The sequence below is a fragment of the Bombina bombina genome, chromosome 2, assembly GCF_027579735.1.
Source record: "Bombina bombina isolate aBomBom1 chromosome 2, aBomBom1.pri, whole genome shotgun sequence".
In the NCBI taxonomy this organism is placed as follows: domain Eukaryota; kingdom Metazoa; phylum Chordata; class Amphibia; order Anura; family Bombinatoridae; genus Bombina; species Bombina bombina.
In genome coordinates, this window is record NC_069500.1 from 1,419,748,941 (window position 1) to 1,419,763,756 (window position 14,816).

At 40.8% G+C, this 14,816-nt stretch overlaps 1 protein-coding gene across 1 annotated transcript in view; it reads right to left on the bottom strand.

The window, feature by feature from the left end:
- LOC128650434 (probable carboxypeptidase X1) overlaps nt 1-14,816 on the bottom strand; it is a 306,253-nt gene that overhangs the window by 38,699 nt on the left and 252,738 nt on the right. Inside the window, exon 7 of the mRNA XM_053704376.1 lies at nt 12,545-12,633. Within this exon, the coding sequence (XP_053560351.1) occupies nt 12,545-12,633 (89 nt within the window). The remainder of the gene's footprint in view (nt 1-12,544; nt 12,634-14,816) is intronic.

Here is a 14,816-nt window from a genome sequence, read left to right on the forward strand (position 1 = left end):
GGTTAGGGGTTAATAAATATAATACAGGGGTCGGCGGTGTTAGGGGCAGCAGATTAGGGGTACATAAGTATAACGTAGGTGGCGGTCGGCAGATTAGGGGTTAAAAAAATGTAATCGAGTTGCGGCGATGTGGGGGGACCTCAGTTTAGGGGTACATAGGTAGTTTATGGGTGTTAGTGTACTTTAGGGTACAGTAGTTAAGAGCTTTATGAACCAGCGTTAGCCCAGAAAGCTCTTAACTCCTGCTTTTTTTCTGCGGCTGGAGTTTTGTCGTTAGAGCTCTAACGCTCACTTCAGAAACGACTCTAAATACCCGAGTTAGGAAGATCCCATTGAAAAGATAGGATACGCAATTGACGTAAGGGGATCTGCGGTATGGAAAAGTCGCGGCTGAAAAGTGAGCGTTAGACCCTATTTTGAGTGACTCCAAATACCGGCGGTAGCCTAAAACCAGCGTTAGGAGCCTCTAACGCTGGTTTTCACGGCTACCGCCAAACTCTAAATCTAGGCCTTAATGAATACTATGTTAAGAGGCAAATGCAAGTTAAATTGTAGTGATAACTTTGTATTTGCTGCAATCTGAGGCTTTATATTAGTGTCAGGTGGTTCATGGATAACCTTATTACATTCTATGGGAGGCATCTTTCTGGGACTTCCAGGTTCCGCCCTTTCAGTGAGGTTAGCCCCTGTGAAGTCTGTACTATAATTTCTCTCCAAACTAAAGAATCTTTGATCATCAGGCCCATATAAAGTAATGAAGCTCTCTTGGAAACTGAAGCTGTAAACTTTTCAGTTTATTTTAAATAGAAGAAAAACAAATTCCAATGTAAATTGTAAAAGAAACACATAAATATACAAAGTATGATTATTATTTGTTAAAGTTACACAGAAACTGTCAACGTATAATCAGAATATGTAAAATCACAATTCTAAATACACTGCTGTATACAATACAAATTAGAACATGCAAAGCTTAAGTTAATAAAACTTAATGGGACATTAAACACTAAATACATGCTAGATAGAATGATACATTCAAAGAAAAGATTAGTCTGAGAGAAATATGTAGATGTATGTTTTTAAAGTTTCATTAGTTAAAGGGACACTGAATCCAATTTTTTTCTTTCATGATTCAGATAGAGCATGCAATTTTAAGCAACTTTCTAAGTTACTCCTATTATCAATTTTTCTTGATTCTCTTGCTATCTTTATTTGAAAATCATGAATGTAAATCTTAGTAGCCAGCCCAATTTAGGTTCAGCACCATGGATAGCGCTTGCTTATTTACCCATCAATAAGCAAGCATAACCCAGATTCTCAACCAAAAATGGGCCGGCTCCTATGCATCACATTCCTGCTTTTTAAATAAAGACAGCAAGAGAATGAAAAAAAAATGATAATAGGAGTAAATTAGAAAGTTGCTCAAAATTGCATGCTCTATCTGAATCATTAAAGAAAAAATTTGCGGATCAACAAAGAAAGGACAAAACTAATGGCACTACTATATGAATAGGCTTAGGGATCTCTGTATGTAAAGAAAATTTTTTTGCGTTTAGTGTCCCTTTAAATAAATATTGACAAAATAAATGTAAGGTTTTAGTGTCTATAAAACAATGGGAGCAGCCAAAGTTTAAAAGTGTCAGGAAGTTCAGGAGACCCATACCAGAAACAACCTCACAAGTAGTGTTTACAGCTGTCCTCTGCAGTAATGTGGCACAAATAGCAGGAAATAGTAGTAATAGCCCCTCCCCAAACTCTACCATCCACTACACCCTAGACTTCACACTATGATTTCCTAATTCCTGTCAGATGTTGGCAGTGATTTTATGCCCTTGGCTGACAGTAACAAAGCAGGGATTTAACCCTAGAGCACAATAACACATGTTTAAAGGAAGACATGGACGTCATTATAGTCTTTATTAAATATAATGGAACATTTCCCTTTTTTACAGGCTACAGCGAGGATAACCCTCATACACACAACCCTGAACCCACAGCAGGAAGCTTAGATTTTGCTTTTTTAAGTTTTCTATTGTGATCCACTTGTGCACAAATATAAGGAAATCTGAGGTTGTGCCAAGTGAATGTGCTTAATGATTACTGATTCCTATTAGTGATTTCCTATTTAATAACTGCGTATAATGCTTCAGATGAAATTGTGGTGGAGAAAATACACAGGAACACACAGTGCGGATACCTTTAAACTAGAGGTCATATTATTAGAAGCAGCTGTAGGGAAATGGGGAACTATACAATGATCTCTCTATTGGTCAGCACTGATGTACAAGTAGGTGACAATCTGCCTCTTGGGACCGCTCTTATAGCCCTGTGTTTCTCCATTCCAGTCCTCAGGGCAGACTGACAGGACAGATTTAAGGATAACCTTGAGTGAGAACCAGTTAATAAGCAAGGTTACTGATCAGCTGATCATTTCACCTGTGCTCTAGTTCTGATACCTTGAAAATGTGTCCTGTTAGTGTGCCGTGAGGACTGGAATTAAAGGGCCACTGTAAGTAAATATTTTCTATGCCTGTTACTAACTAACAACCGCAAATACGCTTTTTATCAATAGCATTTCATTAACATATCTCTACCGTATATCAGAAATCTTGTCTGCAAATTTAATTGTTTTCCAAACCCACTCCGTGGGTATCCTTTGCTCTGTACCAATCCGTTTACAATACCTAGGTTTCAAAATGGTGCTTTAAACACAAAGTTATTGGTTTAAGTATTTTGAACATGCAGTGCTGAAAATAGTGGGCAGGATAACGTGACATCATCGGCGAATAAAAGATATAACTTTTAGAACGTTATAAAACTTTGTTTTGGAGAAAATATAGGTCAGTAGGTTTTAATTAATGTTTATTAACTTTAATATGTTAGTTGTTTAGCTTAAAAATGATAACAGAAAGTAATCCTTTAAGAAACACTGTTATAGTGCATTGTATTGTCAATATACATAAAATTACTGTCTAGTCACTTACTGAACAGACTGACAACACTCCTGTGTAATATACACTTTACAGTAGCTGTGCAGTTGTCTATTTGGAGCCGATCCTAATGCCGAAGTTGTAAAGATTTGTATTTGTCTATCTTGGGCCAATCTGAATGCCGTATGGAGGCCTCATGCCACAGTTTCAGTGCCTGATTTATTCTTCTGAAAGTGAAACTGATCTGGATCTGCACAGATCTTAGTGTGTTACACTTTCACAAGAAATAAACCCGGCTTGAAATTGCTGAATGTGGCTTGCGGCCTCCATCTTCGGTATTCGGATCGGCCCAAAATAGACAACTGCACGGGTCTACTTTTCAGGTGGTTTTATAAATATTTAGCTGGTAGGAATATCTCAGATCGCACAATTATTGTACCGTAATTTGTTACATTTTACTATGGAGAGTGAAAGACGTTACTTTGATATATCGTTATGTATTATATACTATTTGGCAAACACAAGGATATAGTTATTTGGCAAACACAAGGAATAAAACCACATCCTGATCAGCATTTTTGCTTCTGCTAACTTGTTAAAATAATTTAAAACAGGGATTTAAAGAGATGGTAAACAGCCCCATCTAGTGGAGATTTAGGACAGCTAAACCTACAGGTTTATATTAATTTGTATATGTAATGAATCTCCTGCACAGAATTTAATATTTTTATTTTGTGACATTTACATTGGCTCTTTTAGGGCGGAGCAGTTAGTGCAGTACTATGGAAACTTGTTTGGTGTAAACCTGCTAATTTACACATCAGTTGGTGGTAAAGAGTCCACCAAATGCAAAAGAATACACTTACAGCACTCTCTTTATTCCTTTGCGGCTGAAATATGTCAAGGGCAGGGAGGAGAGTTGTGGGGCTCTCTTATGTTCTCAGACCTAACCTAATTACCTATATAATGTAACTGCTTAGCTACTTAATTGTTAACTAATGCTTTATGCAAGGTACTAGCAGCAGTAGAATTAGGGATTTTGGTCAATATGATCATATTGCAGCTCACTGTGTTATTGCTTAATGCAGCATTAGCAGCGTCACAGACTACCAATTAGATTAGGAGATTGTGTAATTGTAGAATGTTGGATCTAGTCGCTACTTGATATGTAGCCGTCTGACATTGTTATGGTTTTATAAATTTAATTAGCCACTTTGTACACTTATTGTCTTCTAATTATAATGTGAACTGTAGAGCTTCTTTGAATACATAGATGGAACTGTGACCGTCAGACTGACCTATCTTTGTTCTTTCAGTCACCCAGTCACTATTTACTTTAAGCAATACAGTATCTATCCATCCTATAGTATAAGATAGCACTGATATCAATCACAATAATTGCTATATTTGGCTATATATAATTAAAGGTGTGCTACTTATATTTAGATGGTGCCTTATATTTGCAGCTGCATTAGTTGTTTCTTTATAATCTAGATAATCCTTGCTCTCAGGATTGCAGTTATTCTGGTTATACTCAAGGTGACATGGTCTTTGACAGATGTTTTTAATTATCACCCCTGATTTTAATGAATTAATAAAGATGTTATATTTTAAATAAAGTGTGTGAAAAAAGTTACACCAAACACTACATATAAGCAACATTTCTTTCAGTCAGATGGAATAAAGAGAGTGCTATAAGTGTATTCTTTTGCAGTTGGTGGACTCTTTACCACCAATGGTTTGTGTAAATATCTAAAATCAATACACAGCACCTCACAGCAATATATTTATATTCAGATTATTATATTTGAACTCTATGATATAGCTGACTACTATTCTATAGGGTGGTACCATTGGCTTTATTTGTACACAAACCTGCCTATTTGTTTGTTCTGCTGCAAAGTATACCTGGAAATTATTTTCAAATGCTGGCAGCTATGTATTGTGTCTTCTGCTTATTGTGATATACTGATAACAAGCTGCACTGTTTATTGTATTCTTTCACTTGACCTAGCCCCTGTCTACATGGTCACATTAATCCTCATCTAATACTCTAATAATGCCTTGATGTGTAACCATATCAGTGACTCCCTCACTCTCTTTATGTCAGGATGGTCAGGAAGTAGAGTTGGGTGGTCAAGGAATTGAGGAAGAGTTTGCATGGTCATGTTGCATAGTTGGGTAGATCTGAGGGAGGGTAGGCATTGTGTGTAGTCAGGGGCATATCTGAGGCAGGGTAGGCATTGTGAGTAGTCAGGGGCAGATCTGAGGCAGTGTAGGCTTTGTGTGTATTTGGGTAGATCTGAGGCAGGGTAGGCATTGTGAGTAGTCAGGGTCAGATCTGAGGCAGGGTAGGCATTGTGTGTAATTGGGCAGATCTGAGGCAGAGTTGGCATTGTGTGTAGTTGAGCAGATCTGAGGCAGGGTAGGCATTGTGTGTAGTTGGGTAGATCTGAGGCAGGGTAGGCATTGTTTGTAGTTTGGTAGATCTGAAACAGGGTAGTTATTGCGTGTAGTTGGGTAGATCTGAGGCAGGTTAGGTATTGTGTGTAGTTGGGCAGATCTGAGGCAGGGTAGCATTGTGTGTACTACTATTAGTTCGGTAGATCTGAGGCAGGGTAGGCATTGTGTGTAGTTGAGCAGATCTGAGGCAGGGTAGATTATGTGTGTAGTTGGGCAGATCTGAGGCAGGGTAGGCATTGTATGTAGTTGAGCAGATCTGAGGCAGGGTAGGCATTGTGTGTAGTTGGGCAAATCTGAGGCAGGGTAGGCATTGTGCATGGCTGGGCAGATCTGCATGGTTGAGCAGATGTGAGGTAGTCATTGTGCATAGTTGGGCAGATCTGAAGTGAGGTAGTCATTGTGCATGGTTGGGCCGATCTGATAGAGGGTAGTCATTGTGCATGGTTGGGCAGATCTGAGAGAGGGTAGCCATTGCACATGGTTGCACAAATCCGAGAGAGGTTAGTCATTGTGCATGGTTGGGAAGATCTGAGAGAGGATGGTCATTGTGCATGGTTGGGCAGATCTGAAGCGAGGTAGTCATTGTGCATGATTGGGCAGTGTGTGATATTGAGATTATCAGTTGGTATGAACCATATCAACCTGTTGTTATGTGCACAATGGTAGAGTCAGGAAGTGTCTCTTGCATAGGTGTGTGTGTATAGCATTCTTAATAAAGTTTACAGTTATGAAGACCTGTGCTTGATCTCCTTATATAAACTAAGATAAAACATGGTGTCAGAATAAGGAGTTCCCTACTTCCATCTGAACTGACAAGCAAGGACTCTGAGGAATCCATTAGAAATCTTTGCAGCTCTGGCAGAGTGACTACAGCTTCTTCTCATGAACTGAGTAAGTGCATCATAACTTGTACAATAGACTGATTCTAACAGCACTTCAGACTTTTATATTAATACTGCATAATTCAGAACATTAAGATGGAAAAGTTAAATCCTCCACCAGAATTGAAAATGACTGGTAATATGGAAGATGCATGGCAGAGGTTTAAGCAAAGATTCCAGCTATATGTTAGAGCTATAGGAGCTCAGGAGCAAGATGATGAACAAAAGATTGTACTTTTTCTGACTGTAGCAGGATCAGCAGCAATAGATGTATACAACACCTTCACATTTACAGATGAAGAAAGGGATGTTTATCAGGTTGTTCTAGACAAATTTGAAAAGTACTGTGTACCTAGACGCAATGAAACCTATGAAAGGTATCTTTTCAGATGTAGAATGCAGAATGAAACAGAGACTATTGAGGAGTATGTAACAGACTTAAAACTGAAGAGTAGATCATGTAATTATGGAGCAATGTGTAACTCATTAATCAGAGACCAGTTAGTCATGGGTTGCAGAAATATAAGGGTTAAAGAACGCTTGCTCAGAGAGAAAGATTTAACACTGGAAAAGGCAGTAGAAATTTGTCAAAGTTCAGAGGCAGCACAGGAACAAGTGCGCACACTCTGCCACAGTACAGCAGCAACACCAGTAATGTCAGTTACAGTGGGGAAAAACAAAGTGCATCCACATTATGAAAATAAAATGAAAGGAAAAAGTTTTATCACACAAACAGCAAATTCTCAGCCTGAATCAGACTGGCTATGTAAAAGATGTGGAAAGCAGCATGGCATAAGACAATGTCAGACTTATGGGCAAATCTGCAGAAAATGTGGAAAAAGGAATCACTTTCAAAAGATGTGTAAAGCTAAAAAAAACAGTTCACATTGTTGACCAGTCAGAAAGTGAGGAATCAGAAGAATTCTTTATTGGAATACTTGACTTAACCAAAGCTACAGATAAGGAGTGGGTCATTGAAGCTATTACAAATGGCACTAATATTGCTTACAAAGTAGATACAGGTGCACAAGCTAATTTGATGCCTGAGAGCAAGTATCACCAATTGAAGAACAAACCAGAACTTCTGAAAAGCTCAGTTAAACTAAAGACATATAATGGGGATTTTATCCCAGTGCTTGGCAAGTGCAGTGTGTTCCTGGAATATGGAAATCAAACGCATAAAATGAACATTCTGGTAGTTCCAGGAAACAAACCAGCTCTACTGGGTCTTCAAATGTGTGAAACTTTAGGACTGATTAAAAGGGTAAATGCCATTGATGGAACTAATAAAGAAGAGGACATAGAACATTTATTAACAGACTATGCTGCAGTATTTGAAGGAATAGGATGTCTTCCAATGCAACATAAAATACAACTAAAAGAAGGTTCTCGTCCAGTAGTGCATGCCATGCGAAATGTTCCAGTTGCTCTAAGGGATCGTCTTAAAATGGAACTTGCCAGGATGGAGGATAAAGGTATTATAAAGAAAATCAAGACACCTACTGAATGGGTTCATTCTATGGTGTTGGTGGAAAAACCGGATGGGGGTCTCAGAATCTGTATTGATCCCAAGGAACTGAATAAAAGCATCTTAAGAGAACACTTCCATTTACCAACAAAACCAGAATTGCTTGGGGAGCTAAGTGGAGCAACTGTATTCAGTAAACTGGATGCATCCTCAGGATTTTGGCAAATTCCACTGGAGGAGGAAAGCATGAAACTCTGCACTTTTAATACTCCTTATGGGAGGTACTGTTACAAACGATTGCCCTTCGGCTTGTGTTCAGCACCAGAAGTGTTTCATAGTACCATGCAGCAACTTTTTGAACGAATACCAGGCACAACCGTATTCATTGATGATATTCTGATCTGGGGTAAAACCAAGCAAGAACATGATGAAAGGCTAAAGATGGTCTTAGATGTTGCTAAGGAAAATAATTTGAAGTTCAATAAGACAAAGTGTCAATTCAGAAAAACTTCAATTCAATATTTGGGAGAACAACTCATGGGAGGTGGTGTTTTACCAGACATGAAAAAGATTAAGGCAATTACAGAAATGCCACAGCCAGAAAATAAGCAAGATATACAACGCTTACTAGGAATGGTGATTTACCTTGGCAAGTTCATACCTAATTTACCAGACAAAACTGTACTAATGCGACAACTACTCAGAAAAAACTATGCCTGGGAATGGTCAGAGAATCACCAGAAAGAATGGAAGTTTTTGAAGGACATGCTTACTACAGCACCAACTCTGCAATTCTTTGATCCAACAGCAAAAACAAAGTTGTCAACTGATGCTTCACAAAATGGATTGGGAGCAGTTCTATTTCAAAATCAAGGCTTGGGATGGATGCCTGTGGCTTATGCATCTAGGGCATTGACGGATACTGAAAAATCATATGCTCAAATTGAAAAGGAAACACTGGGACTGGTTTACGGATGTGAAAAATTTCATGTTTATTTGTATGGAAGAGTATTTTCAGCAGAAACTGATCACAAACCTTTGATTCACATCTACCAAAAGGGCTTGATAGATGCACCTCCAAGAATTTGACGTTTGTTGCTGAGACTTCAAAGGTATGACTTCACCTTGGATTTTATACCTGGCAAGGAGTTGGTGGTAGCGGATGCTCTGTCACGAGCTTACTTAACATTTAACAATGAGGATTTACAGTTGCAGAAAGAGGTGAATGTTCACGTCAATCTGATCTTGAAGACAGCCCCGTTTAGTCATGCAATGTGGGCAGCAATAGAACAGGCTACAGAAACAGATGCTCTTTTAAGTCAAGTGAAGAAAGCAGTTTCTAGTGGCAAATCTAAGACACTAATGCCATCACTGTATAGACCATACATTTCTGAAATTTCTTTGATAAAAGGGGTACTTTTGAAAGGACAAAAGATAATTGTACCAGCAAGTTTGCAAAGTCAAATACTGAAAAGACTACATGAAGGTCATTCAGGTATAGAAAAGACAAAAAGACGAGCTAGAGACATTTTGTACTGGCCAAATATGAATGAAAACATTGAAACAATGATCACTCAATGCCGGACTTGCCAAAAATTCAGACCTCAGTTACCTAAAGAGCCTATACTGGATACGGACTTCCCGTTGGCACCCTGGGAAAAGTTAGGAATGGATTTGTTTGTTTTCAAAAATCAGCATTATATCTTAGTAATGGATTACTTCTCTAATTACCCAGAGATAGCATTATTGGAAGATGAGTCAGCATGTACAGTGATCAAAAAAGTAAAAGCAATTTTGGCGAGACATGGCATTCCAAGAGTAATAATATCAGACAATGGTCCTCAATTCAATTGTAGAGAGTTTAGGGTTTTTGCCAGTACCTATGAATTTGAACATCGAACATCCAGCCTGGGATATCCACAAGCAAATGGATTAGCAGAAGCTGGAGTAAAAATAGTGAAAAACATACTTCGTAAAGCAACAGATGCAGACGAGGATCCATGTCTGGCTCTTCTTAGCTATAGAGCTACTCCTTTAAAATGTGGGAAGTCACCGGCAGAATTATTGTTTGGCAGACAGCTGGTCACACGAGTACCAGTTGTGAAACCTTGGAAAAGGTTCCCACAAAAACATGTAATAGAAACCAAATTGAAACTCAGAGAAAAAAGGAATGAATACTATGACCGAGGTGCAAAGCCTTTGGAGAATCTTCAGGTACAAACTCCTGTGCGAGTACAAGGTTCAAACAGCTGGAATACTGAAGGGACAGTTATCCAGCAATATTCTCCAAGATCGTATGTAGTTCAAACCAATGATGGGCAATGTTTACGTCGGAATCGTAGACATTTGATGGCTATTCCATCAGTTCACAACAATTCGGCAGTGAAGGAAACCTGTGAGGATACATTGAACACTCCATTGCAGCTGGAGAATGAAGATGCCAGAGAAACTTTGCAAAGCTCGACTGACTTGCCTGCCAGTGATGCAATGCAAACAAGGTCAGGTCGATATATCAAAAAACCTAATCGTCTCATTGAACAATGTTAAAAGGGACTGAAGTTTTTTCACATAGACTACAGTTAAAAAAAAATGTACTTTACGTTTTCTGTTGTTTAAAAAGAAAAGAAAAAGGGAAATGTGTGATATTGAGATTATCAGTTGGTATGAACCATATCAACCTGTTGTTATGTGCACAATGGTAGAGTCAGGAAGTGCCTCTTGCATAGTGTGTGTGTATAGCATTGTCAATAAAGTTTACAGTTATGAAGACCTGTGCTTGCTCTCCTTATATAAACTAAGATAAAACAGGCAGATCTGAAGCGAGGTAGTCATTGTGCATGGTTGGGCAGATATGAAGCGAGGTAGTCATGGTGCATGATTGGGCAGATCTGAGAGAGGGTAGTCATTGTGCATGATTGGGCAGATCTGAAGCGAGGTAGTCATTGTGCATGATTGGGCAGATCTGAAGCGAGGTAGTCATTGTGCATGGCTGGGCAGATCTGAGAGAGTGTAGTCATTGTGCATGGTTGGGCAGATCTGAAGTGAGGTAGTCATGGTGCATGATTGGGCAGATCTGAGAGAGTGTAGTCATTGTGCATGGTTGGGCAGATCTGAAGTGAGGTAGTCATGGTGCATGATTGGGCAGATCTGAGAGAGTGTAGTCATTGTGCATGGTTGGGCAGATCTGAAGTGAGGTAGTCATTGTGCATGATTGGGCAGATCTGAAGTGAGGTAGTCATTGTGCATGGCTGGGCAGATCTGAGAGAGTGTAGTCATTGTGCATGGTTGGGCAGATCTGAAGTGAGGTAGTCATGGTGCATGATTGGGCAGATCTGAGAGAGGGTAGTCATTGTGCATGATTGGGCAGATCTGAGAGAGGGTAGTCATTGTGCATGATTGGGCAGATCTGAAGCGAGGTAGTCATTGTGCATGATTGGGCAGATCTGAGAGAGGGTAGTCATTGTGCATGATTGGGCAGATCTGAAGCGAGGTAGTCATTGTGCATGATTGGGCAGATCTGAGAGAGGGTAGTCATTGTGCATGATTGGGCAGATCTGAAGCGAGGTAGTCATGGTGCATGATTGGGCAGATCTGAGAGAGTGTAGTCATTGTGCATGATTGGGCAGATCTGAAGCGAGGTAGTCATTGTGCATGATTGGGCAGATCTGAGAGAGGGTAGTCATTGTGCATGATTGGGCAGATCTGAAGCGAGGTAGTCATTGTGCATGATTGGGCAGATCTGAAGCGAGGTAGTCATTGTGCATGATTGGGCAGATCTGAGAGAGGGTAGTCATTGTGCATGGTTGGGCAGATCTGAAGCGAGGTAGTCATTGTGCATGGCTGGGCAGATCTGAGAGAGTGTAGTCATTGTGCATGGTTGGGCAGATCTGAAGTGAGGTAGTCATGGTGCATGATTGGGCAGATCTGAGAGAGTGTAGTCATTGTGCATGGTTGGGCAGATCTGAAGTGAGGTAGTCATGGTGCATGATTGGGCAGATCTGAGAGAGTGTAGTCATTGTGCATGGTTGGGCAGATCTGAAGCGAGGTAGTCATGGTGCATGATTGGGCAGATCTGAGAGAGTGTAGTCATTGTGCATGGTTGGGCAGATCTGAAGTGAGGTAGTCATGGTGCATGATTGGGCAGATCTGAGAGAGTGTAGTCATTGTGCATGGTTGGGCAGATCTGAAGTGAGGTAGTCATGGTGCATGATTGGGCAGATCTGAAGCGAGGTAGTCATGGTGCATGATTGGGCAGATCTGAAGCGAGGTAGTCATGGTGCATGATTGGGCAGATCTGAAGTGAGGTAGTCATGGTGCATGATTGGGCAGATCTGAAGCGAGGTAGTCATGGTGCATGATTGGGCAGATCTGAGAGAGTGTAGTCATTGTGCATGGTTGGGCAGATCTGAAGCGAGGTAGTCATTGTGCATGGTTGGGCAGATCTGAAGCGAGGTAGTCATGGTGCATGATTGGGCAGATCTGAGAGAGGGTAGTCATTGTGCATGGCTGGGCAGATCTGAGGTGAGGTAGTCATTGTTCATAGTTGATGAAACTGTCTGATACATTGCCTTTGTTTATATGCAATCAGAACTGGCCACACACATAAATATAGTCTGTGCCAGTAAAACAGCAGTCAGGTGACAATGCGTGGCTGCATGTGGCACTCTCATACTCAGTGGAGTGTACTTATTGCTATCACACCTCAGTCTACATGAGGATGAGAGCTGCAGGAGGACACTATACATCTCTATGTATGAGGCTGGCATTATATGAGATTTATATGAGGCAAATGTAATAATTACCTTGCGCATCTCCTTGTAGTTGTGATGTTTAAATTCCAGTTTATCTGTCGGCTGAGGTTCATGCTCCCATAAAAACACAGTGTTTGGATCTATGGACGAAAAGATTTATAAACAAATAACTTGTTTTGCAATAAAGTAGAAAGGGACTTGGTTTACTAAAATTTTGGTTTACTATTTTTTTTTTTTTAAATATGTTGTGGTGCCCCAGCCAATCAAAGACTGTAGTGCCAAAACCATTATTGCAAAAGCAGCATGTGCTTGAGAGATTCTTTCCTCAGGGGAAAGAGAGAATGCACATGTTTCCAATAAAACACATAGGAGAGTGCCAGCCTTGTCAATAATGCCTCTAACAGTACAGCCTCTAACAGTACAGCCTCTGACTGTACAGGCTCTGACTGTACAGCCTCTAACAGTACAGCCTCTGACTGTACAGGCTCTGACTGTACAGCCTCTAACAGTACAGCCTCTGACTGTACAGGCTCTGACTGTACAGCCTCTAACAGTACAGCCTCTAACAGTACAGCCTCTAACAGTACAGCCCCTGACAGTACAGCCCCTGACAGTACATCCTATAACAGTACAGCCTCTAACAGTACATCCTCTAACAGTACATCCTATAACTGTACAGCCTATAACAGTACAGCCTCTGACTGTACAGCCTCTAACAGTACAGCCTATAACAGTACATCCTCTAACAGTACAGCCTCTAACAGTACAGCCTCTAACAGTACAGCCCCTGACAGTACATCCTCTAACAGTACAGCCCCTGACACTACATCCTCTAACAGTACAGCCTCTAACAGTACATCCTCTAACAGTACATCCTATAACTGTACAGCCTATAACAGTACAGCCTCTGACTGTACAGCCTCTAACAGTACAGCCTATAACAGTACAGCCTCTGACAGTACATCCTCTAACAGTACAGCCTCTAACAGTTCAGCCTCTGACAGTACATCCTCTAACAGTACATCCTCTAACAGTACAGCCTCTAACAGTACAGCCTCTGACAGTACAGCCTCTAACAGTACAGCCTCTAACAGTACAGCCTCTAACAGTACAGCCTCTGACAGTACAGCCTCTAACAGTACAGCCTCTAACAGTACAGCCTCTGACAGTACAGCCTCTAACAGTAAGCCTCTGACAGTACAGCCTCTAACAGTACAGCCTCTGACAGTACAGCCTATAACAGTACATCCTCTAACAGTACAGCCTCTACCAGTACAGCCTCTAACAGTACAGCCCCTGACAGTACATCCTCTAACAGTACAGCCTATAACAGTACATCCTCTAACAGTACAGCCTCTAACAGTACAGCCCCTGACAGTACATCCTCTAACAGTACAGCCCCTGACACTACATCCTCTAACAGTACAGCCTCTAACAGTACATCCTCTAACAGTACATCCTATAACTGTACAGCCTATAACAGTACAGCCTCTGACTGTACAGCCTCTAACAGTACAGCCTATAACAGTACAGCCTCTGACAGTACATCCTCTAACAGTACAGCCTCTAACAGTTCAGCCTCTGACAGTACATCCTCTAACAGTACAGCCTCTAACAGTACAGCCTCTAACAGTACAGCCTCTGACAGTACATCCTCTAACAGTACAGCCTCTAACAGTACAGCCTCTAACAGTACAGTCTCTAACAGTACATCCTCTAACAGTACAGCCTCTGACAGTACAGCCTCTGACAGTACAGCCTCTAACAGTACAGCCTCTAACAGTACAGCCTCTGACAGTACAGCCTCTAACAGTACAGCCTATAACAGTACAGCCTCTAACAGTACAGCTTCTGACAGTACATCCTCTAACAGTACAGCCTCTAACAGTACAGCCTCTGACAGTACATCCTCTAACAGTACAGTCTCTAACAGTACAGCCTCTGACAGTACATCCTCTAACAGTACAGCCTATAACAGTACAGCCTCTAACAGTACAGCCTCTAACAGTACAGCCTCTGACAGTACAGCCTCTAACAGTACAGCCTCTAACAGTACAGCCTTTGACAGTACATCCTCTAACAGTACGGTCTCTAACAGTACAGCCTCTAACAGTACAGCCTCTAACAGTACAGCCTCTGACAGTACAGCCTCTGACAGTACAGCCTCTAACAGTACAGCCTCTAACAGTATATCCTATAACTGTACAGCCTCTAACAGTACAGCCTCTAACAGTACAGCCTCTAACAGTACAGCCTCTGACAGTACAGCCTCTAACAGTACATCCTCTAACAGTACAGCCTCTAACAGTACAGCCTCTAACAG